This window comes from Austrofundulus limnaeus, unplaced genomic scaffold, assembly GCF_001266775.1.
Source record: "Austrofundulus limnaeus strain Quisiro unplaced genomic scaffold, Austrofundulus_limnaeus-1.0 Scaffold349, whole genome shotgun sequence".
NCBI lineage: Eukaryota > Metazoa > Chordata > Actinopteri > Cyprinodontiformes > Rivulidae > Austrofundulus > Austrofundulus limnaeus.
In genome coordinates this window covers 268121-295156 of record NW_013952751.1, presented here as the reverse complement: position 1 = coordinate 295156, position 27036 = coordinate 268121, and the positions used below count along the sequence as shown (strand labels likewise).

The 27036-nt window shown below is 39.3% G+C and overlaps 1 protein-coding gene across 9 annotated transcripts in view; it reads right to left on the bottom strand.

Annotated features, from left to right (window-relative positions):
* Positions 1–27036, bottom strand: part of celf2 (cugbp, Elav-like family member 2) — a 288250-nt gene that overhangs the window by 105763 nt on the left and 155451 nt on the right. For all 9 annotated transcript variants that reach the window (XM_014022917.1, XM_014022919.1, XM_014022918.1 and 6 more), the window contains one exon: positions 16937–17133. In XM_014022917.1, the coding sequence (XP_013878371.1) occupies positions 16937–17133 (197 nt within the window). The remainder of the gene's footprint in view (positions 1–16936; positions 17134–27036) is intronic.

Genomic DNA, 27036 nt, shown 5'->3' with positions numbered 1-27036 from the left:
GTGTGTGTGTGTGTGTGTGTGTGTGTGTGTGTGTGTGTGTGTGTGTGTGTGTGTGTATGCAAAACCCAAAGTAACAACATTTTTATGCAATAGGTTAATTTTACGTGATGTCATAATGCAATACAGCAGAGTGTGAAATGCTGATGGAGGGCAGGAAGGACCTGCTGTTTGAACAAACGCCCATGTTTTATGGAGTTTACGACTGCTCCAATCATTCTGTAAAAAAATCTTTAAATTGGAAGCCCGAATAATATGCAGGAACCCGATTAAGTTCTCATTTAAATGTTTATTCTTTTAGATCAAAAAGACTCAATTTCACTCCAAGCCTGTCTGTGGCTTTGAGTCTAAACACACACGACCGTGAATCGTATGTTCAATTTAGTTAATCAGCCACAAAATATCAAATAGTTCTACCTGAGAAAAGGGTTATTATCGAGTACCAAAGATTGTCATAAACAGAGGTGAGAAATGTAGAAAGCTCGCAGAAGTAGATTTTTAACCTACGTCTGAGGTTGGGTGGAGCAGTGTCTGCTAATGTCAGTGTCTGCAGTGACCACTCCATCAGAGGTATGATAGCTGCTCAYTTGTTTTTTGTGGCTTTGTTCATATAGCATCAGGTTGTTGTAAAATTCTCATTTACTTAACGATTATTAAGTTAACGATAGTCCAATATAAACTTTATCTGGACTTTTTTAGGCTGCACTAGCGTATGCATTGTTAGGTACATTTGTTGATGTTAGCCTCTACTGCTAACGTCTAAACATATAAAACAACATAAGAACAAACACTTGATAATCATCATGGAGTCGTTTGGTACTGAGGTTGTGGACCCATCCGCTGATAAAAAAAAAGGCTTTCATCTGTTGTTTGGTGCTGTAAGACGTCTGAAGGACCAGATAATTGGTGATGCTGAAGGCCTCGATTGCCTGCAAATCTCCAAGTTCTGTTGATCAAATAGGCGATACTGCAACGTAATGCAACTTTTATTACTTTAGCTATCTAATTAAAGATGACTTATGTTGATAATAAAAATGGTGTAAGTAAAAACTATTGCAAAGTTTTTCTACATTTCTACATCCCAAAAACAACAGTTTAAGAAGTTTTATATATCTAAAGAAGACTTTATAATCCAGTTAGTCTAAGAACAGCTCTCCCTTTCAAACTGATTTATTAGAGTAATATTTGCAGGTTTCAGGGAATAAAATTATCCTACATTCTTAGTGTGGGAAATTTACATAATTTCTTAATGCTAAAACRTGGTCAAATCATCTTTCCTGCCTTATTAAAGCTCCAGGTTAGCGTTTGTTGTCTGTGCTTGAATCAGCAGAGTGAAGCTGTTGAGTAAAAAGAGGCTAAGCCCTGCAGTCCAGCAGAATGTGAGTACAGTTATTTCAAGTTAAAAAAAGGCAGGTTGTGGGGGGTTTATCACAGAGCTTCACCCCAAGCCCTTCCACCTGAGGCAGGGTACTTACACCGAGTCACTTTTTCTCCCTCTATAACTCCAGTTCCTTTTGACCCCCGGGGTTCCACTCAACTGCTGACCCACATTAACTACAGCAATTACTGCTCACACGAGCCTCTGGGTGGCATGGGATCTATCCTCCATCATTTTGCTATCCCACCCCACCCAATCTACTCAATGATCCCTTTCTACTCTCTGTGCAGCTTCAAAAATGCCCCTAATGTCTATAATTTATGTGTGTCAAAGAGATGTGGAGTGACAGCGTAGATGGGCAGAGGATGATGATGGAGAGTGCATTCAGATTTCGACAGCGCAGTAAAGAAACATTTTACCAGTGGAGAAACAGTGAGAGGATGAGTGCATGGCTTCAGACAATGCAGCGTCTCCGCTGGCTGAGGTTCTAATCCTGTTAACGTRGGACTCGGTCCAGCTCACGGGCACTTCACAAATCTACACAATCCGCTGGTTATTTTGGTGGAAGAGCACCAACGTCACCCTCGTCCAAAATCATCCCACACTTTCCCTCTTGGTGCAAGAACAACACGAGCGCTTCCTGGAAACCAGAGCCAAAATCTGAACGACCTGAAACGCTCCAAGAAGGTGGGGGCGGTGGCGGGCAGTCCAGCTCTGCGTCTTTGCTTTATAACCAAGCAACTCTTTGTGTCRCCGAGGCATGCAAAGGAATAAACAGAGAAAATAAGGCAAAGATGAGCTGAAAATCCACTCGCACACAAAAGCTCCCATTAAATTCCACCTGCAGCTGCTCTCTAATTGGGCCTGGCTAGCCGACTGAAAAAGCTAACGTCTAGTTAAGGCAATATAATTGGCCGCTCTGGTTTAGGAAAGAATGAAATAAATCAGTCCCCCGTCTCAGGTCGGCCCCGTCTCAACTGAATCCATTAGAGCAGATAATTGTTTTGGACGRAGGAGCGTTCACTCAGCGTTGCCATAGCTGAGCAAGAGGAGACAGTTGGCGTGCAGAGAGGATGTCTGCCGTTGGACGGGTAGTCAGTYTATAAACGCAGCATCAGAGTAACCCAGGCAGAGAGATTTTGATCTGAGCACTGATCAGAAATCAGAGGCTGAAATCTGCCTGCATGTGTTTATCTGCAGGCTCAGAATTATCCCCTCGATATTCACTGGACCAGTGTTTCATCTGTTTATAGCCAATCAAGATGGCATGTCCAGTTAAAAGCAATCACAKATCTATTTTAGGTTTCTCGAAAAAGAATCCTCTATCATTAAACTGATTGACCCTTTGTTTTTATGATGAAAAGTCAAAATCTTGCAGAGGATATAAACAACCCTAGTTGGGTCTGTATTGAGGTAATTTCAAGTACTTATGGTTCTAAAACAAAATCGTTTTTTTTTTACAGCGTACAAGTTTTAAAATATCATCTACTGTGCCTAATGAAATATGTRTTAACCTATGCAAGTGTGTCCCGTAAACCAGGGGTCATCAACAACATTTGMTCATTGTCTAAGCTGTCATGACAGACGTATGAACAATTAGATAAGTTCAAAGACATACAGGGCTCAATTTGGGCATAAAAGTGACATTTTTGTAGACGTCTAAATCACGTTGTAGATGCTGAGAAGATTCAAGCTGAAATTGCAAACCATAATGCYTGATTCACAATCGGTGGTTGATTTTCAAAAGCTGAAAGATCACAAACGGTGCGTGTACAAGCATAAGGAAAGGCAACACACTACGCACAGATTTCACTCACCAACATTCAGATGTCAGATGGGAAATCTCGCAAAACCTCTCCATCAAACTTGAGTTCAGAGGAAATAAACGTGGCAGACGAGGAAGAAGCAATGGCGATAGGTGGACTATTTTCAACAGAGACAAAATAAAACAAAACGACGTCTTCGATGTTCACCGGATGTTGTCTTCTGTGTTTTGGATTCGCCTCTGTGTTTCTGTCACTTCTCTTTTTGATTGGCTACTGTTGTTTCAACAGGCTGCGAGCTCGTTTGTTCTCAGGGAACACCACACACACTTGGTATTGGGTCAAAACAATCCAACATGTTGAATATCCCCAATTTACCATCAGAGTGGTCCCAACATACTTCTGCGTCGACTAGATCACTCTTAACACATCACATGGCAGGAATACCTCATAAGAGCCATTACAATTATCTGGGCATCCTTCAGATTGTCAGATGGACTAAACTGGGCAAAAGGTCGGCACARTTATCTTTCCGTGTGAACCAGGCACAAGTAAGTGTGGACTATGGGATCAAACGTCAGGATATGACTGGCTAAGGCACTAACATTATAAACCCTTTTCCRTGTAGGCTACATAAAATTGTGCATCATTTATTATAAATCACTGCTGAAGACAACCCTCTAAACACAAAATGTAAGAAACAGTCCAAATTKTATCTCAGTCCTCAATAATGAAATCTAAATGATTTCCCTAATGGTGAAGACAACACTGTTAGTCTGTCCCTTCCAAACTTTCAAATCACAGTTGTAAAAAATGACACATAATTATTTTATCAAAGATGAAACATRGTCTGTACCAGGATTTAGTCACAACAGATTTAAACTCATTCTTGTTATAGATCATAGTCTGATTTAAAATAAGCACTCCCATAAGGACAGTGATATTCATGGTTATAGCAGAGATACTAAACACTCTGGCATGCACACKTCACTGACTTTATAGCTATTTTATAATGCCACCTCACTACCTCCTCTGCACCTGTAATAATGTCTGCAACCCCTCAAGGGCTTTGTCAGCTGAACATGTTATTTTAAGGCACTTGATGACATGACTGATGTTGTCTTTCTTCTTGGGATAAAAGTCCCCCTTTAGAAGTGCCAGGAGGAGTATTATTTGACAGAACATGCTCGCTCCTATTTCTGGGCTGTGTGTTCAGCTTAGTTTACCAACTGTTTGCAGTAACAGAGGCTTAAAAAGTGAGAAATTCTGACAATTCGGTCCTGGTCTGTAATTTCAGCCTGATATCACGGTAAAACATCAAACAGACATGAGATAAAAATGACTGTATTCACAGTGACAGACACTTTGATGTTGTAAAATGGATTTGACTCATACTTTTTTGTGCCACACATCTGTAAGGTAAAGTATGAGTGGTGTTGCAGAGGTTAAGGCAAGTTTGTTTCACTGTGTAAGGCCCTTAACCTTCCTGGGCAGCCGTCTGCTCCACATGCGTGGGCTGCAKTTGCTCGGTGGTACAGTAGGTGGTTTTGTTAGGAAGGGCATCCAATGTACAACTTGAAAATCTCCATTCGAGTTTGTTCACTGTGGCAACCCCTGAAGAACGGAGCAGCCTGATGAAAAAAAAATTGACTCCAACTAGATACCAKTCAATGCCTCCTAGTGGTTTGACTGCCAAAACGTAATCAATAAGCCAATAGTAAAAACTTTTCATAGATGATAAAAAAAGTTATGTTACCATTCTCCCACCAGCTTTCAGTCCCGGAAATTGAGGTGAAGTTTTGGCTACAAACGCCAATGAAAAGTTCGGGATCAGTGCACCTAAAACTTTTTCAACCAAAACAAACATTACCTTTATTTCAATATATATAACTCACTTGAGAAAAAACATCTAAGCTTATTCTCCAGCTAGTGTGGTCTGAAGTCGAAGGTGAAATTCAAACTACATTYTCACTCGATTAGGTTCAGAAAAAGATTAGATTTTTAAATCCTTTAACTATTTCAGCTCAGCCCAAAGAAACATGGAAGTTGTTTGACAYAACCCTCAAACATTTTTAAAGCAATCTATATGCTAATTTCTCCAAATAACCTATTCTGGATTCAGAGAWGAAGTTCTGGCAACAAAACCTTCTTGGTTAAGTTTAGGTTTAAAACAGACCTAAACCTTTGAACTAAAACAAACAGTGATGCTGAAGTAAAAAAAAAAAAAACTTTACATTCATGAAGTAGCATCTATACTCGACACTCCAGTAAGTYTAGAATTGGCAAAGTTCTGGCAACAAATCTAATTGGTTAGGTTTAGAAAAGGAAATGTTCACATTACCTAAATTTTAACAAACTAAGATTGATTGTTTTTACTGACTTTGTACACATGCACACTGCAATTCTTAAATTCTTAAATTCCTACTTTTTGTTGAAGTAGGATTTTTTGCGTAGTTGCTCGTATTATATTTTAAATATGGCCACCATCTGACTTCAATGTAAACTGTCCACAGCCCTGAAGTGACCTGTGCAGAAAATAATGTTTYACATACACTGTTTGGCCAAAACAAAACAAAACAAAAAAATCGCCAACTGGATTTAACAATGCAAACAGGTACAAGCCACTTATTGCATAATTACTGCACGGGCAATTATCTTTCAGCTGGYAACAAGTTATTTAACCCCAACTGGTGCAATGAGTTGCCCTGTGATGGACTTGCAACCTGTCCAGGGTGTATCCCACCCCTCGCACTCTGACTGCTGGATATGGGCACCAGTGATGGATGGATGGATGGATGGATGGATGGATGGTGCAATGAGGTGCTTCTTATTTCTTCAACAACCATGTTGAAAGATGCATCTTGTGGTCGTGGAAAATATATCAGTCTGTTTGAGAAGGCTCAAATCTTTGGCATCAAGCAGWGAAAACATCTAAGGAGATTGCAGAAACTACTACAAGTAGAACTGTCTAACACATTATTAAAAACTGGTAGGCTAGTGGACCCATCATCAAGGATGCACCCACCATGCCTAGTGCTTACTATACAAGCCTGTAAGGGCAGGGATATGATCTGGGGTTGCTGCAGTTGGTCAGATTTAGGAAGCTTATTGAAACAATGCCAGAGTGAATCATGTCATAATCAAMACTAAAGGAGATCCAATGAAATATTAGAGTGTGTTTTTTGGTGGCAACTTTTTTTGGACAGGCAGTGAATACAGTAACACATGGTGTTTACTGAAGTTAATACAGGCGCTACAAATGCTGGCATGYTTGCACCAAAATGAAGAAAATCTGAGCCGATTTATTGGTGCACCCCTAATTTGTACAATCAAAGCTTAAGAGACAAGCTTGTTTCATCCAGTGACTACAGTCAATCTTGTGCTTCCCACCTGCTCTGGTGAAGAATTACATTTATGGGAGCAACTCACTAAAAATATAGGAAACAAACAAACTGAAGTATCGATCCCATAGCCCTAATGGGTCAGTGTATCTTTTGGTCATTGGATTTTCATTTTGGAAACGGGTATTGAAAAATAAGAAATGAGTAGTTATTTGATTTTTGTTTTTAAAATATAGAAATTAAAATTAARATACAAAGCATTTCTCATTCTTTGTGTCAAAAAGAAATGAACAAAATTTTTAAAATGACTTGAGTTTCATTTTCTGTTTCAGATAGCAAAAAAGGAAAGTTACTTTAAAACAGAAACAAAAATGTCTTGTTTGTTCATATACCATGACAGGTCGTGGCAGCTTACTCTATCCCTAAAATAATCTGTTTTACMACCAGAACTGCTTGCAATATCAAAGTTATTCAATAAACATCACATTACAAGTAAAAAAACATTGATACTGACTTCGGTATCGAATATATTTGCCAAGTATTTATTTGGTATCAGATCGATATCAAAGTCGTAGTACCACCCACCCTTCGCTGAAAGGCACACTCCGACCATAAGAACTAACAACTGTTAGTACAACTGTACAATGAACTAATAGAATGAAAGTTCTTATTTTGCTTTTTATTGAGAGAAATGGAGGTGAAGTAGAGGCAGTAGCCGACATGTATCCAGTAAAAGAGATTTATTTGACCAAAAACTACACAAAGTTTCTCTGCAAAGCCTTCGGTCACAGAGCAACGGTCATCAAACAACTCATTTATGGACACTTCTCTGTGTTTCAGCCTTTTATTTACAGAAATTTGTGTTTTATTATGCAGAGCTGACAGGCGAGCGCCTGTCTGGTGGGAGAATAGATAGTCGTAAAATTACAAACAAGCCTTTTTTTCGTTTCTGTTTTAAAGTTATTTATTTATTAAAGTATATTAAAATTTTCGTTTATCCCTTTTTGACACTAAGAATGAGAAATGCTTTGTATCTTAATTTTAATTTCAGTATTTTAAAAGAAAAATCAAATAACCACTCGTTTCTTGTTTTTTAAATACCCGTTTCTAAAATGAAAATCCAATGACCCAAAGATACACTGACCGACCCCCTAATACTGACCAAATACAAATGTTAGTATTGGTAATGAAGTGCACACCCCGACTTGAGACTGCTTGTTGACACGATCTGAGTAAGTAACTTTTTTATATAGCACCTTTCACAGTCAAATTGCCACAAGGTACTTCACAACAACAACAAAWAGCATAAATCACATTTACAAATGATAAGAAAACAACAATAAAATATAAAAGACAACATAAAACTCATACAAACATGTGTTAAGATTTTCGGTCAGGAATGAACCTATGATGCAGGCAGTGCAAAGCTCCAAAAAACAAAGAATTTATTTAAACAAAAAGGTGCTGACTAGGCAGCTCAAAAACCTCTGAGAGATGTGCAAGACAGGACAAGGCACAATACTGAATACAACCAAACATTACCAAACAATGACTCGACAGGGAAGTGAAGACAAGAGACAGAATATAAAGGTGAGACTAATGAGCACAAACAGGGAACACCTGGGGGAGAAACATGAGGATCAGGTGTGAGTGGGCGGGGCTGGAGCAAAGGCAAACAGGAGGAAGAAAACAGAKGAACAGGACAGAAAAATCAGAATAAAGTCAAAATAAAAACATGAACCCAGATGAAACATAACAACACGTTAAAAGCCTGTTTGAAAAAAGTAAGTTTTAAGCTGCTTTTTAAAATGTGCATTTGAATAAATACGTGTGTTAGTGTCCTGGGTCAAATTTGGGGGAAAACAGATCGGTGATATTTAAACTATCAACAAAAAATATAAATAAAATAACATGGGTCACACATGGGCAGATATATATAGTTCACATGAGATTTTCTGATGCAACACCTAAAGATCATGGAGGTTAGGTTGAAAAATATGACCAGGATTATTAATCTGGAGACAAATAGTCAGTACAGTCCTGCAAGATTTTATACAGTTTTAAAGTTTTACTTGTTGATTTGAGAAACCAAATATATTTGGTTAGAATTTACTTTGATATATTTAAAGCAGAAGTACTATATTGCATTTATGCAGCACTTTTTAGTTTAATTTATTCAGTTCCATCAATCAGCAGCTGAACATTTATTCTGACAGAACATATAAGTTAAAAACTTTCAGCAGCTGCGTTTCCATTGCAAATGTGCGCATAACTTTGTCRATATTCTGTTAATGTCGAAAAATACAGTTTTGCAACTKCGGTGTTYCCATTAAGTAAGAAATGCTATTAAAGTCATGCGTGAATACGTTTGTTCTCATGATAAGTCATTACAAACATGGCGGCAATGGATGTAAACACATGCGAATTGCTACCACAACACTAGYGCTCATCATCAGCCATCAGAGGAGACGTGGGCGTCTTATCGAGGCTTTCGAGTGACAAGCCCCTTATACTTGGGAGCGGCTATGTATGCGGTGTTTTTGGGAAATTGTAGTCAGAGAGTTTACTCCTTTATTTTACAACTTTAGTAATTTTACTACTACTTCTACTTCCTTTTGTCTTCTTCGTCGTCGTCTTTTTTCGCCAGTAGATCACGTGACTCCCGTGAGGCGAAAAAAGTGTTTCCATTGCAGTTTTGCGAAATGCACCAATTTCGATACGGCCGAAAAACCACCTCATCCTAGCCCAAAAACATTTTGTCGAAAAATGTGTTTTTTCCGAAACTGACGTGTTTCCATTGAGCAAATTTATTTTCGAACTTCTGATGTGTGCATTTTCATAGTCACTGGAAACGTAGTTACTTTTAAATAAACTGAAACAATTCCCAAGCCCTTCTTTTCATTATTTTGTTTCCTGTAGGACAGATTGACAGCCTCACTTTTTTTAAAGCTCTTCTCCTTTACATAATAAAGCTTGTAAATTTTCCATTCAGTCTAAGTAGCAAATAATTAGCAGCCCTTATGGCTGACTTTTTTTTATTGTTTTGAATTATTTCCAGGTCATGTTGTGCATGCACTAAGAATTTGGTGCAGAATAGAGGCACTTAATGAAGACATTAAACTTATTGTGTGTGTCTCWGCGGCTCATGTGGGCTATGCTGTATCATTAAGATAAATGACATATCACATCTCCTGCCAAAACACAGACACAGACACACACACACACACACACTGGAACAAACCCGTCATGGAGCTTACGGTTGTGTTTTAGCAAGAGGACCATTTTCTGTTTACCCCTCTGGCTCTCCTTGTCTCATTCTCTCTTTATCTCCCTCTGTATCTCTGTCTCTCTCTCAGCACAAAATGGCAAATTGCTCCATTTCTCACTCACTATCTTCCTCTCCTGCTCATCCAGTCATCTGGTTATTAACTCCGAACACATTAAACCAACACAAGTGCCACGATAGTCCCCAGACTGTCCTCGTCAGCATAAATGTACACACATACATGGTCTCAATGCACAAACCTGGGTCAAACGGACWCTACAAACAACTTTCGGCAAAAGAGGTGCAACTGCTTTGGGACCAAACACCAAAAAAACAGAATATTTACACAAGTTAATTAAACAATGTTGTGCGATTGGTTACTTTTAGGATTCCAGTCAATGGAAACAGGCCTAAAGARATCATTTAAAGTATTCCCAATATGAATATCTGGGAGATGATCTGATATTTGAAAGGACAACATTTATATATGCCCAAAAAAAAAAAAAGAGTTAAGACCATGACATGTTTGCTGAAGGAATTTTATTTTTGTCAGACTGGAGCAGCTTCTCAGATAGCACTTCAGACCGTCATGCGACACCAGATGATGATGATGATGATGATGATGATAAGACCGGAGGATTACACTGATCCACAGTTATCCACTCGCTGGTTTGACGTGCAAAACTGCAGTTTAGCCAAAGCTCCAAGGGAGCATTACGATTAGGTCCTATCTTCAGAGTTAATTTATTCCTGGTTGTTCACAACGTTTGTCCAACTGATTTCTAGTTGCATTTTGCAGCTCAGAACTGTTGGTTGAGTAAAAAAAGAAAACAGGTTTACAGGCAGAGAGACTCGTTAAAATCAGTCAGCTGAAGACAGTGAATAAAGTGTAAAAATCACGATGGTTAGGGACATAAAATTTGAACTTTTGATCAGGTTAGTCTTTAACAAGTAATTTGTGTTTATTAGTTTCAAGAAGACATGAGTAAACTGAGCAACAACAAGACAGTTATGTCTTTACTGATTCTAAATGCCAATGGTTCACATTAAAACAACAAAAAAAGGAGAAGTTTTTAGCATAATGGCTCTTTTTCTAGGGCCAACAGGAACAAGATTTATTCAATGTAGAAACAGATTCAATCATTATTTCTTGGCTAAAGCTCAACCATTTTGCCCTCTAACTAGGGGTGTCCCAATACCAGTTTTTCTCAAATCGAGTACCGATACTGAGTACTTACTGATTTAGAACTTAAACTTTACACGATTATAAAAACACATTTGTTTTACTTAGAACCTGATTAATATTTGATGTTTTTTCGGAGCGACTGCAGTCTGAACGATCCTGTCGCACTTTATCCAACTTTTGCGTCAGTGAGGTAGGGCAGAGTGGATCAGTCCAGGTAATAATAATGACACTAATAGTCGAGTCATGTGCTTTAAATCTTGTAAGTCTRCATGTTTTCAGCTACAGAACARAAGTCCAGTTGCTTTGTCTTTTTTAATTTAATTTTCCATGTCCTGGATGACTGAGAATCCACAGAAACATTTGATAGCAACGTTGTCGGACCGTATTGATAGTTACGTTATYATTGTCACCACTTTTTATCTTTAGTGTTTTAGTCTGAAATCGTTACAAATCTTCACTGAACAGTTTTTAATGGATGACTTTGATGTGAGAGTCAATATGRCTAAACATATTTACCTCCATCTCAGCAGGAAAGATAATATCTGTATGTTTAGGGTACATTTAGCTGAACACAAACAAATTAAAGTAGAAGGTTATTGCATGAACTCTGTCATTGTTTCCCTCTCTGACAAAATTTCATCCTCTGCGCAGAAAACTGAAGCAACAAAAACTTAAGAAGAAACGAATCAAACTTAAGATGTAGAAAATAATAATAATAAAAGTTATAATTTGTTTGTTTTGTAGCTCTCCAAACATGCTTCAGCTTTTAAAAAAAAACTACCCTGACTGGTTTTATATTTTCTTTCTTTTACATCCGTCTCCTCTGAACTGCAGGCTGGATTTATCGTTGCTGTAGACAGGTGCAAGCGTTGCCCTGATAGGTGGGACACAATTTGCAAACTCGCAGCTTCAGGAATGCTAAACGGCACAAAGTGCGGGATTAGATGTTTTTGTACTTGACTGTTTAGTAGTTATTTATATCAATTTTTTATAAATAGATCCTAAAAGACAAAAAAAATGTTCTAGATATTGTAAAAATGTGTTTAAATTATGCTATATTTTTTTTAAAAAAAGAGCAGCTAAAATAAAAAGCATTCCAGTTTCACCCAGAAAAGCAGATTCTTTATGTGTGGATCAAAGCTTTGGAATATTTGGTACATTTGAGTAAAAATAACTTGTTTTTGAGAAAGCTTTCTTTTCCTCAGATTACATCCAGCAGACTAACTTATCAAAGCTCAAACAGGATTTATCTTGTTTTTCTGTTTAGGCTCATAAATTCTCTGTGAGAAATTAATGTCGAATTTATCTTGTACTTTCAGAATTTCTGCAGTCAATTAATGCTTATCGTGTTGTGCTCTTCTTCATCTCTTTTGTTGTCGATGTGCTTTTTTTGGGGGATTTACTGAAAAGACAGCTAATGAGGATGCAAACATAACTGAGGAGGAAACAAGTTGCAATTTCTCTTACAGCAGCAGCCGTTAAAACTTCTTAGTCTCGGTGCGACTAACGAGCTTGCTAGAGTCCAAATTGCTTCTTTACGGAGAAAAAAAAAGGAAAAAAAAGCATCTCCGGGTCAGCGCAAGGGCACCCGAGTGGGCTCATTTTCTCCCCGAATGGCCGAGAAGTTTTTCAAACAATGCCGAGGCTAATTTAAAACAAACACTCGGGAGGCAGGAGAGGCCACCGTTTTCCCTGACGCTGGTGAAATTTCAGCAGCGGAGCCGGGCGAGGGGGCTGAAGCGCAGAGCAGGGTGCAGACAGCTTACCTAACTATGAGAAAAACAACAATGCTCAAAGCGGGTGCATAACAAGGCCTGCAATCAAATGCTACATTTCCTCTCAAAACACTCCAACTCACAGTGCAGATGACAAAAAAAAAAAAAAAAAAAAAAAAAAAAACAGCACGTAAAAGAGAAAAAACGGAGGCATACGGAGAAGGACTGTCATTTGGAGCAGAAAAATGAAAGGCATGATAGGTGGCCGTGTTCCTTTTACCCAAACGATGAGTGATGCTCTTGACTCATCAGCCATGAAAACAACTCATTTCAAGGGTAGTGAAGATGGAGCGGGAGATATAAGGGGAGACTGATGGACAGGGAGGGGAGGGGTGAGAGTTGTCCCTTTATGAGCCCTCAAAAACAGCAGAGGAGTAAGGAGGAGGAGACTCCTGAGGAGGGGAGGAGCCAACTCCAGGCTACAAACACACAAACACAAAGAGCATGACACATTTTCTGTTTGGAGGCACAAACGACTTGATTTGATTCTTGGAAGAAGTCTGTCTTCAGGCTCTTTGATGCTCATATGACTCACAATCAGAGGAAATCCAGAAATTAAAAAAAACAAACAAAATCAAAACAAAAGCAAGGGGGCGATTAAGGCGAAGGTTCAGAAATGTGGTGGTCTTTCAGCGTCAAAAGATGTTCCCCCCATTCTGCCAAAATCTGATTAAATGAAACAAGTGGATTATAAAAATAAAGATGAAATGGTGAACAATGATGATGAGTCCAATTTTGGGGTTTTAATAATACATCAAAGATAAAGCAGACAAAGATGTTTGAGAAATATTGGTTAAAACCACAGTTCCTGTTCTACAACCCAAAAAGTAAAAAAAAAAAACATAAATAAATAAATTTAACATACTGCAGTCAGTGTAAGTAAGTAAGTAAGTAAGTAAGTAAGTAAGTAAGTAAGTAAGTAAGTAAGTAAGTAAGTAAGTAAGTAAGTAAGTAAGTAAGTAAGTAAAAGTTTATTCATATAGCGCCTTTCACAGAAAAGGATTTCACAAGGTGCTGTACATWCATTATCAGAAAGAGAAAGCAAAAATCAAAAGAAAGCAAAAATAACACATTAACTGTACAAAGTATACATTCAATACATTCAATATTTAAAACAAGAACAAAATGAGTTCAATTTATCTCTCACCCTTATAGGTGGAGGGGATGGATACTAGATCTGAATAATACAAATTATTGTTAGTCAGGGCCAGGGATGGGTACCGAATTCGATACGTTTTGATGTACAGACCGAATTCTGTYAGTACTACWGAGTATCTATTCACGTAACATCAAACACTACCATGTTCCGGTACCTAAACGCACCATTGCAAGCGGTTTGGCGTAAGAGTGGTGAGTTCTCCATGCTAGTCATGAACGCAGCATCATGCAAAAGCGTAATGACATCAGCAGCAGCAGCCGCTGGTTCAGACAGTAAACAGGCAGAGCTCGGTCTGAACGTAGCTTGAAAGCCTCGCAGCTCCTGGAGTAAAACTCGCCGAACAGAACGCCTCTGAATTATCTGGTGGATTAATTATCTTGTGAACATGACATTCGTTTGCTCAAAGTAAATAAAGAACTGCCACTTTCTTTATTTTATCCGCCATTAAACAGAGACCGGTGTTAGGTCGAGCCACGTTCCCCCATCAGACGGTTCCCCCAGCGTCTCAAACAACAGAGGAGCTTCCCGACAGTCCGAACACGTAAGACCTAAAGAGCACAAGCAGCTAACTTGGGCGCGTTTTGGATGCTCAAAACGTAGCTTGAATACCTTTTATTTATTTTAACTCCATCCTCTTTGGCTTATTTGATTTAAACTTATTTGCCTTCCATGGACCTCCATCACACAATTTTTCTAGCGGGGAAATGACATCAATAGAAACACATGGAGCTGGATTTTAATTTGTGCAACAAGACAAAACACTGTTAGTTGTTTTCAGTAGTTTGCACTTTAAATAAACAAGTTACACAACGGATGTTACAATACAAAGAGTTGGATGTTGTCTTGATATTTCTTAATTTTATATATTGAGAAATATGTTAAATAAAAAAATTAAAGTTTATTATTGAAAAAACAACACACACAAAGTACCGAATATTGGTACCGTTAAGTACCGTTACCGATTCCCACGTACTGGATATTGGTACCGAATCGATTCAAACGTCAAAGGTACCCATCCCTAGTCAGGGCTTATAAACTCAAGTTGTGAGGTGTTGAATGTATTCAGTTGAATGCTTGAGTGAAGAGGTGTGTTTTTAATTGTTTTTTAAAGGAGTCAGTGTTTTCAACAGATCTTAGCTAGGGCAGAAGGGCGTTCCACAGTCWGGGAGYCRTTGAGGAAAAGGCACAGTCACCACGGGTCTTGAAGCGAGTACGGGGGACCAAGAGAAGATTCTGGTCTTGTGAGCGCAAGTTGCGTTTGGGGTTATAAGGCGAGAGAAGACCAGAGATGTAGTTCGGCGCTTGGCCGTGTAGAGCTCTAAAAGTGAGAATCAGGATTTTGAACTTAAGTCTGAACTGTACAGGTAGCCAGTGGAGGTCTGATAATATGGGGGTGATGTGAGAGAATTTGGATGTTCTAGTTAGAAGTCTAGCAGCAGAGTTTTGAACAAGTTGAAGCCGGTTTAATTGTTTCTGATTTAAGCAGGTGAACAGACTGTTACAGTAGTCAAGACGGGTTGAGATAAATGCATGGATCACCAATGTGATTGGTATCAAAGATTTTGCACCATTTTCTTTTAACARTTAAAGTTTCAAATAGTTTTGTTTGGATGATTTTTCTACATGTACTTAGAAAAGGGTGACTGAAAGTTCTCATTATTTGCAGTTACATTAACACATAAAGGTTAAAAAAAACCTAGAAACAAAAAACAAACAAATATCAAATCTAGTTTCTTATCAAACGCTTCCTCCAGGTGTCATTTTGTAAAGGCTGGAAACRTTAGAATTGGATTTTGGATCAGATTCCAGGACATTGCCATGGATACAGCTCATGCCACACCATGCCATTTGGCACCTGAAACTTTAWAAAAGTTAGTTTTTAAAACATTTTGCATAAAATCCCTCACTATTTCCATGGTTCYACTTGTTCCAGTRTTTCAAGTAGACCCATACAGTTGTATTGTGGGACAGTATGTGCTTTTCAGATGTACTGCCTGCACTGGGGCTGCCAAGTTTTTGCACCCCTCCAAGCTGAAGTTGTTTTATTGCACATGTGCATTCATATGGTTTTGCTGTGTTGATCCATTTTACAGCATTCAATGATAAAATCCAAACCTAATGGCATCAACTGATTGAGGTTTTTAGGACATGGTTGACTRAAAAATATTTGGTTGACATTTATGGATTGGAGGAATGTGGACAGACTGACCAATTAGGACGGAGTAAGACAAGCCTTCATTGGGTATGCATGTTCTTTGAAGGAATTCTCATCATTCGTCATTCTGCACGACACACTTGATTTTTTTAGCTCATTTTAGCCATTTATGTTTTTATTAAGGTCAATTGGCAGTGGGTTAATATATTACATGATCAACCGCCACCATGAAAAATGGGCGATCACAGATCCTGAATTGAACAATTTTTTATACTTCAAGCAGTACTTTTGTAAAATATAACGAATTAGGAAGTAAGAAGGATCTAAAATAATGTRTTGTTTGATTTTCTGCTTCATTTAAAGTTTAGAAAGATAAATTTGCAGTGTTTAAATGCTTAACATACAAACTTTTTGCCCTGATTTGTATATTTTTTGTTTTACTTTCATCCAAAATGTGCTTCTCAGTTGGACCGAAGCATCACGTCTCCCCTCCTGTCACTCTCTCTTTACATTCCTCCCACTCACCATCTCTCATCACAAGTGTCATCAGCACCCGCTCCGGATGAAGCCTGTTAATATGGCAACACTATTGTCTGCCCATTTGTTGCTGCTGTCTCCATTGTTTGCTCTCACACTCGACAAATTCATCAAAAGAAAGGAAAAAAGAAAAGATCGGGGCGGGGTGATGTATTTTTGGAACAATTGCCTGTGTAAGCCAGGCAGGGCAGGTTGTCTTCAAATGAGGCACAAAATAGGAACTTGTTTGTGTAATTTTGCACATGTATCAGTTATTCAGCCAATAACAAGCTGGGATTGGGCCTCTAAATTATAGCCACCATGCGTCCTTGCAAGAGTGGAAATTATATTTAGGAAAAGTCCAAGTAAATAAAGGCTTGTGTTAGCATGCGTGCTCTCACCTTTGCTCTGTGGAGGGTTCTGGCTGCGGTCTCGGAGGATGTTGATCTGGTAGACGGCTCCGTACGGCTCAAACAGCTCCTTTAGCTCTTTCTCTGACCAAGAGCGAGGGATCTGACCCACAAACATCTTGATGGCGTCTGGGTCTGGCTGGTCCGAATGCTCCAGCGCCCCGTTCATCTTACCGGCTGTGCCGTTACTGTTGGAAAAGAGGAAGAACGCCGGGTTAACGGTGCTACACTTAGAAAGAAGCATGTAGTGGGAACACATTTTAAAATGACAAGAAATCAGCATACATTTACCACCTTTCACTTCACTAAAAGACTCCCTACTGAGAAAAAAGCTCCTATTCTGAGACAGAGACCCTATAGAAGCAGTTCTATGTTTAGTAGGTTAAAGGCACTTATAATGGTTTATTTGTACTCTTATTTAAAGATACTTTCCTTAGTTTCTAATAAGACTTGAAGTTAATCTAGTGGTATTAACATGTCCCTTAYGTGCACATGGCCAAACCAAGCAAAAAAGAGAAATCACAGATTTAGCCTTGTTGCTAGGCAGGTTTGGTTTCTGTCTTTCATTCCAGTCAGTCCARTTAATGGGGCTTTCCAATAACTATCAATGTCAGCCGACATTATTTCAGCAGATACTGTAAATTCAAACAGGCCAGGTTATGCAAAAAATTACACCAATTACTAGCTTGCACCTTACAGTAATTTTAAATAATTGCGTAGCGTTAAACCTGAGACATCAGTAAAACCCCTACAGAGTTAAAGTATTTAAAAAATCTGAATCCACAAAAGAACATTTTCCAATTATTGCAACATTCAACAACCACAAGAGTGAAAGTGACAAATAGCTCAAATTAGGACCACAAAATCCACATTTCCCCCAATTTTTCTCATAACACGGCGGCAAAAGCCTCCAAAAATCCTTCRCACCATCACAAGAACACTGAAACTCACAGAGAGCCACACTAATAAAATTCCTAGCAGCTCTTTACTGCCGAGCGATATGGCTTTCAATTCCACTTTTACAGTCTGATATCCCCAAAGCTATATATATATATATATATATATATATATATATATATATAGTATACAGAGATATATATATATGTGTGTGTGTGTGTGTGTGTGTGTGTGTGTGTGTGTGTTTGTGTGTATACATTCAAGGACCTGAGCTGAACTCAGACTGTTTTCCTTTTTTTTGAACAGAACACGTGAAACACAAACTAGCTACTCTGTTTCTTTAGCTCCCCCTCCATATAAGCTGTGGATTTTAGTGAGAAGAAGAGGTACGTTTTGAATGTGTGTGCGGCTGGTGGCCATTGTGCTGCATGAGTAAATGTTAGTGCTCATGAAAGGACGCTGCATGTTAATGTGGCATTTCTTTTTTTTATGTGAAGGATTAGGTTGCAGAACCAGTACAGTAAACCKCCATCTAACAGGACACAGATGCTTAAACACCGATCAGTCTGGTCATATTTCAACATCTGGAACACATACAAAATAGAGGTGAAGTGCTCTCGCCCTTTTCTGCCACGAAGCAACACCACTTATCTTCTCAAAACACACTTGTTGGACTGTGCGTTCGGAATGCTAACTCGGTGGTCTTCTTTTTTGGATGAGTAAAGACGAATAAAGGATTTCAGCAGAGAGGCTTGATGGACGTGAGCAAGGCAAAACGTGACTATGTTTTAAGGACAATCAAATGGCTGCAAGCGCACACAGACACACACAGATGCCATCAAACATGTAGTCTATTTAAAATGGCAAAGAAGCATTTTGATGAAACCAAAGTCAATGGCAATGCTGCTTTATTGCTCTACCTTTTCTTTTGCTTTTCTCTACATTAGGGGACAAATTGCATTATCTTAGGAAACAAACACAAAGACAAATCCCAGGCTTGGTTAGCTGTCAGCACCTAATACCACATTATAAAGCTCAAGAGAAAAAGAGTAAGAGTGAAGGAAGAAAACAGGAAGGAGGGTGGGGGCAGAGATAGATGTAGAGGAAAGACTGCAAGGGAAAGAAAAACATCCAGACCTTTGAACACGAGCCATCCATCTTTTGCAGAAAGAGCCGAGGCGCTCGGCAGAAACGCCCAATTCTTTAAAGGACTTAAAGGACATGTCAAATAAAAAAGCCAGAACTGAGGAAGGAGTCAACGAGCCAAACCCGTGCTAACAGTCCTCAGGACAATAACAGCTCCTCGCTAAGCTGTCCGATAAATCGCTCGGGCCTTGGCGCTGAGGGAGTCCAGAGGGTGGTAGCTGATGGGGAGGAAAGGAAAGAAGGGAGGCAGGGAGGGAAGGGTTAGAGGTGCCGGCTAATTGTTTCTTCCCCTAATGCRGGATGATGGTTAGACACCTAAACAACAAAGACGACAGAGCTGGACGAGCCACRGTGGTCGCTGGGTTCAGACTGCCGCACATCATTCCTTCGCCTTCTGACATGTCCACCCAGCTGATATTTGTGTGGCAAAGAGAGGAGACAAATCCTCATTGTTTGCCATTTGTGTGAGGCTCGTGGAGACTGAGCGAGTTCACGGGGGTAGACGATACAATGGCCAGAGTCAGAGGAGCGCCTTCCTTGTCCGGGACACTGCCCGCCATTCACCCTGCCTGCTAAGACAATGAATAGCTTCACACTGTAAGCCGTAAGGCGTACAAATGCTCACAGAGCTTGACTTGTGTAYATTGCATGCTCTATCATTACCCGAGGTGCTTGGGAGTAGGTGACTCTTCAGACTATGAAGGAATGAACGCCCCTGTGGCCAGGACTGACAAGGTGTTATTGGAGGCACACTGAGCTCCAGTGTGTGCGTGAACATGTTTGTAGAAATGTGTGAAGCTCAGCAGGAGAGTATCCTCGGGCTTGGATTAAGTCGTTGAGTGGATCCACTGCTGCGATGGCCTCTCCATCTCCCTCCCTCTTTCACTCTCGTTCCCCCTTCTTTTCTATCTCTCCCTCTCAATTTGAGCCAATTGTTTGCCTTAATGGCTTAAGTATTGCTTCCATCACTCCAGCCTCCCTGCAGCATCGAGGCCATGACTGAGGGCTGATCTACACTCAAACTGTGGGCACATATATGTGCTCAGCCGCTCTGCAAAGAAAAGTAYCTAGATAGGTCTTTGAAGCAGCTGCTGAAAGCTGTTATTTCTGCATCTTACACTTACATTAGACAGGAGGCTGTTCAAGCTAAAGCTTTGTAGACTAACCATTAAACCTTGAGATATTTCTTTTTATTAACAGTTTCTTAAATAGAAAGCAAGTGAGTGTCATTAATCAGAGCAATCCCAGTTTAGAAAATTATGGATTCCTCTTTGTATGGAGTCAAGCTAACACTMTTGGCTGTTAATCCCAAGATACTTGAACTTTTTTACTTTAAGCAAAGACTTACCCCTGATCCAGAAAGCCTATTCCATATTTGTCCAGCAGGGTAACAGGGCCTTAGACTTCATGATTAAAAAAAAACATTGATCATAGATGTGAGCAGCTGAATAGTTTACTTAAACCATTGCTGGCTTCAGCTTTAGAGGCTGGGTGAGAAGCTCAACGTACAGCCACTACTCGTTTTTCATCATCAAAGTCTGTGCATCTGATCAGGATGTGTCCTGAAGTATTTTCAACTTTCAATTTGGAAGAGATCCCAAAGGCTCCCTGAAGGGATGGTATTGTTGGAAAGAAAGGTGTTTGGATTTCCCTTCTTGGACTGGATAACTCTGTCAATGAACCACTGATAAGGAGACAAATGCTGATTCAATAATTGTTGGTTTGTTAGCTTAACTTATGGATGGACGGACGGATGGATGGATGGATGGATGGATGTCAAACTGAGCCCTATTCCAGATTTGATTTTACTCATATAAAACAACTCAAATCACAAAACTTTCTAACCAGTTGATACTAACCTAGCCTGGCCCTTGCCTTCCTACACAGTTCCACTCAATTCTAGTTTCCCTTCGCTGCTCCGTCTTGGATTTCTCCCATAGATAAGGATTTCTTCGGGAGAATTTTCATCAGGGCCAATCAGAGAACAGAACGTCAATTTTCTGTGCAGTGTCTGCTAGTTAGTTTAGCATAYGGCAGTGGAGGAAGTGAATGAAGCCAGTCTGCGTTGATAAGGCTTCCAAATTAAAATAAATTTGTCTGACAAAGCAGCAGCTCTCATTTACAGTTGTCTCGTTTGGCTCGGTACTTTTCTCCTCTCAGTAGGGTTGTTTAAAGAGCATGCGATTTCTGGTTACCTTCTTAGCTTAGCCTCCTTCACAGTGACATACGTTGCRGCCAACRGATCCAATCATTTTAAACTTCAACAGAGGCCACGCCTCCAGCAAGAATCGCTTCTCTATAGCAGCGAGCCCAGACCCTTGTAGCAAAGTGAAGGACATGGGTCTCATTTTTACCAGTCTAATGCTAACCATATGTTACACTTTACTACTTTGGTATTAAATAGTTACTTGGAATGGGTGGATCTTTCACACAAACTGTGTACTATGTTCCATTACAGTCAGTTTTCAGTGTAAATAACYATTTGATGCACAAATAACAGTGTACACTTTCACAACAGAGCAGGATCAGGATCCTTTCTATTCTATCCTTTCAACAATTTCTATAGACTATGATTTTTAGAGTCTATGACATTTCTATTTTAAAGATTGTGAGAGTCGAGACTGAAACAATTGTAAAGAATTTAGTCTAATGTACAAAATATCCTTAGAAAGACATGTTGTGTGGTCAGTTCACTAAGAATCTAAAGCAAAAACATTTTATAAACTTGCAACAAGTTATGGGTCATGTTGAAGTTAGAACTATTGATTCAAGGGCATGCAGAGGTGGGCCTACCTCATGCTCCAGTTAACTCCAACTACCCACAAACCRGAATGCCAGGATTAGTGATTTTAAAATGTCAGAATGTCTGCTTCTCTGTTTGCCTGAAACGGACTTTACAAGTCACTTGGTGTCTTGTGTCGGCAACTGCATAATGTCAAGAGSCTATAGCTAATAGATGAATGGACCTCGGGTTCCTTCAAAAACCATCTATCATTTATCCACACAGTAACCAGACTCTAAAATTCCTCCCCTGCCAGTGCTRCTAGCTTTATAGAAGACACACTGAGAGGAGTGACTGTTCAGAGAAAGAGAGCAGTACTCATGTACAAAACAAATGTGTCTAGACTGAACAGTAAAACAAGACGAATTCTGACTTAGACGATTGACAGAATCTCCAAGCAGAAAAAWTTGAGTAAGGACCCTGAACCTAAAGAAGCGTGTACTAAAGGCTATCATATTTTTCTTGTCTCAGTTTGCATAAGATTATCCATTCYTGTAGTGCACTTTCTGGAATAAAAAAATGCATCAGGTGAATAAATGTCGGCAGGTAATCAAAAACACTGTTCAGCTTTTACACTGACAAGGTTACCTGCTGTGTAAATGTGTCCGCTTTCAGGTTCCATTTACCTGTTCGGAAATAATTACTGGCTAGTGTTGATATTTCCTCCMATCATGTTACAAGCTTCAAGTTGATTCCCAAAGGCAATTATGATAAAAAACAACAACAACATGCAAACAAAGCATCATATATCCCAAATATTATGTGTCAAATACCAAAAGTTAAGATCGAGGTTAGATGACAACAGGCAAGCTGATTGCCTTCAAGTCTTTAAAGATATAGTTCAGATGTTTTCATCAYTTTTTTACAGAACCCACTTMAAAAGATCTGAACTATTAAGTTTAACAATGTTCATTCCTACAATAAACTAATTACAGAAAGAAAGAGTTGTATTGTTTAGCAGTAATACCATGAACAGTCCACATCTCTGCAGAAGAAGAAACTGAGGCTGCAACAAGCTGTACAGACTACATTAAGGCCTGCAATCCCCTATGCCGGCCTTGTTCACAGCTGGAGTCCAAAAGGCAGTAAGACARAAATGTGCAACATCCGGCAGCAGGAAGGAGCCAAGCAGGTAAAAAGTGTGCAGATGAGCTAGGTCGAGGAGTAAGCACAGCTCAGAGCTCAGCGTGAGCTCCCTCAGAAACCAGGCACACACGTGCATTTACACATATCACATGCATTCGCACACAGGCTGCAGTTCAGGCTGGCTGCGCTGATCCCCCTGCTGCTTCTTCCTTCTGTTTCTGCTCTAAAGCCCACATCCTCATCCTCTCCGACTCCCTTAACCCTGCAACTGACTCACACACACACATATACACACACACACTTTGGTGGCTGAGCTGCCGTACGATTCCTCTCATTGGCAGAATGTTTGCGGGGCGTGTAACGGTCCCACAGGGAACCTAATCTTGTTGACAAGCAGAGTGAGAAACATCAGTTCCCCCCCCTTATGAAGCGCAGTGACCAAGGTCAGCTGCACACACACCTAAACACATTTGCTGAAATGCTCTCAAACACACACAGACATGAMCATCTGGATAGACATCTCCACACAGGTGTACCTAAACTAAAGAGCACTTTACAGCCCGTGTGAACAACAAAATTAAGGTAAAAACAGTTAAACATGATCCTTGGATCRCCATTTATTCAAACAGGWATCCGATGTAATGCAAATTTTATCATCTGGATACGTCAGTGAGAGTTTGCAAAATGTAACAAGATTCTACAACTCTGCATGATGAGAAAACTCCCAATCAAAAAGTAGCACAAAAGATAACTATAGCCACAACCACAAGAAAATGACTTAACAACATTAGTATAATTTATTAAACTAGTCAGAAAGATGAAAAAAAAATGCAGAATGTCTAGCAATAAAACAAAACAGTCCAAGTTATTTCCTTAAGAGTAAACAGTTCATAAAATGACACATTTTGTACTTTTTCATGTTCTCTGATCAAACTGTTATATTGCTGGTTATATTGGAGACTAAAAAAATGCAAAAAAGCTAATATACTGCTGAACTCTTCCTCATCCTAAGTGTACCAACTTAAGATGATAACACTACAGGGCTATAACAGWCTGTGATTGAGAGGACGCAAGGTCCCAAAGCCTTTGGATGCCATTACCACTTTTCTTACAGACCATCTTAACAAATCATTTAAATGTAGTGAATACAATTATACATCACAATAACTGAKAAATGTAAAGCTATTAAAGAAGCTAGACACATATATCCATGTTGCGCTTGTAAATGACACTGACTYATCCAGAACTAGTCTGGTTGTAGACTTCCAAGGTTTTGAAAGACTTCAGGTTGTTTAAGAAGTAAGGTCTTAAAAAAAGTTTAAATAGCTGGGTATGCGATCCCACAGAGAAGACCTCCCTGATTTGTATTGCTTTCYTTTTCCAAGCAAATTCAAAAATATTTGGTGAAATTACTTTCTCTCGATTTCTTAGCTGTAGGTTTGAAGGGTTTATCTGATTTCTTTTCCATCATCACTGTAAATGTATCAAAAGTTTGAGAAAAGGGTTGGATGGTGATTTTATTTTTGTACCATGAATATCTTCAAAATGGTGCCACATTTGGACCGTTTCAAATGTGAAGAGCCCAATGAAAACACTGTAAAGCAGAAGTGTGAAACTGGTGATCCATGAAAGGAGCATCTTGGTATAGCTGACCTAAAATACCATGGATAACAGCACATTTGGGTTGGTAAAGGTCCCAGTGCCTTTGAACACCATGTTGAAACCTTTAAGGCATTTAAATGCACCTTTCATATCAATAGAATACAGTCTAAACCCAATGAAATGCATGAAAACAGTCCTGAAAAGGTAAATTCACACACATATGGATTGAACCCATTGGCAGATAGAAAAAAAAAAACACATCCAAAAAGCGTTCTGTTGGGCCCGAAAGTTTTCTGCCGCTGTATCGAACCGCAAACGAGATTAGCGATTTTTACAGGAGCTCAAACCACTGAAGAAAAATCCCGTCTGTATCAGACGCCATCACCRACAGTGTGAGGCGGATTAGTCGCTCAAACTAACCAGGCATCAGTCAGTAGTGACTGAATTATTTGGAACACTTTAAGCTGTTTTGTTACCAACTTGCGGAGAGGTAAACTGGCTCCCAGGAGCCACGTACGAGCCAAACGAGGGAGTGCGATATTGCCTGTGAATCACTTAAACTTCACAATAAACTCTTTTCCACCCACATTAGGTACAGTTCTGGCAAACTGTATACAGCACATTTCATATATTCATTATCAACATTTCTGTGCTGCAGGGTGGCAGCAGGCAGCTTTGATGGAGCTGCTATCTGTGAATTACTGTGACCGGCTGAAAGGCCTGGGTCTATGTGAGACTATACGATTGCCACAGTGTAGGTGAATATGTATATATATATATATTTATGTGCGTGTGTGAGTGTGCGTTTGTGGTCGCCATGGAGACAAGGCAGAAYATGCGTCGCAGGGAAACGATCAGATAAATGTCACAGTTGCTTAATGAAGCTGCACCGGCGCCCTGACGCTCAGCTAGCTCTGAGCTAACGAGCTCCCGCATGCCGCCGCCAGCTAATGAGAGGAGACACACACACACACATGCAGGCAGGCAGGCTCACACACACGAGTGAAATCCGTCTCGTTTTGCTCRTTTCTCCAGTTTTATATTTTCTGCAGAACGCTGCAGACTGTTTTCTAAGAATTAAAGCGGCCACTAGGATACCCTGGAAATCCAGCCCGTCCAGGTTTTATTAACGGCAATTATTTCACTAAAAACGCTTTACTGTTTGTACCGTTTTTTTCCCCCTCTGATGCAAGAAAGCCAGTTTGAACTTACAGTTTCAGTCAGAAAGAAAATATGAGTACGGTGGTAAGTGAATCGAATGCAAACATTTATTAAGATAACCACTTTTAAATGTAACATTTAGTCTCTGCTCAGGCGRGTATGTCTCAGAGATGGTTCAGATGTTCTGAAGTGGGTTTCTGTAGGGAGATTATGAACAAATAACACATTACTTGTAGACTGATCCTTGAATGACCTCACTTTGGATAATTACAGTTTAATTCTGACTGGATTAAGTTGGGGAAAAAAAGTTCTTACAAAACCRTACTCAAATTGTATCATGGTTCAAGCAAGTATATTTTAAAACTTTTAAATTGCTGTTAGTTTTGTATTACTGTTATTTTAAACACTTTTTTTTTTGTTGCTTTGAGCCACTAATAATTTTATGCGATCAGAGTTGTGTTCAAGTTGTGTTTTAAGCCAATTAATACTAATCATTTGAGTAGAATATGCAAAAAAAAAAAGTATTTGGGAAGTTACTTTATTTCTGAGAATCCCAATAAAACCACCCTGTGACATTATGAAACASTRTTTGTGTAAGTCGTCTGTATCTCTSTTTAAGCCCAAGTATTTTTTTCCAGACATTTTGTCACTGACGAATGAGCTTCTTTTCAAAGCCTGTATAYGTCTTATCTGACTGCTTGTGCCCTGTTTGCTCCACGTTCGTGTGAGTGCAAGTTATTTACGCTGCGAAAAGGAAACTCAAACTGTGTATTAGTCATCGCGTCACCTCTTTATGTACACACATTCGTGCTGCAGACTTTTATGTGCTCCCAAGAGCTTCGAGGAAGAGCACAGTGAGGAACACTGACATGTGGAGGAGGTGATCCACTTTAACTCCAGCTGAGMTGCAAAATAAAAGACTTACCTTCTRTCACAGATGCTCATTAAAAACAAACTAAGTATGGTACTTGATATTTTTTTTCTAATGGGCTAAATGTTGGAACAGGCTTTGATTTCTGGATGCTTTTTCATGTTGTTTTTTTCCCCAAAATGTATCAAATTCAGACAGCAAGGACAAAATGTATATGTTTGTACATGTACATGTTTTACATTAAACAATATTTTTACCCAAGCTATTTGGGTTTATAAAATGTTTACTGTTTGGGTGTTTTCTTTTATTCGGTCTTTTGCTCGGATCTTGTTTAAAAAGACTACAAAGAGTTTTCATTTTTCTTTGATGAATCATGAAACTTTTGTTTAAAACTTGATGCAGCTTCAGATCTGTCTAAGAACCCGTTCACACTATTCTGGATTTTCTTAAAAATCAAAAACTGCTGGGTTTGCATCTTTGGTTTGAAAATTTGTTAAAGGGATCCATAATTAGTTGTAACATTAGACTTTATTTGATAAACATATC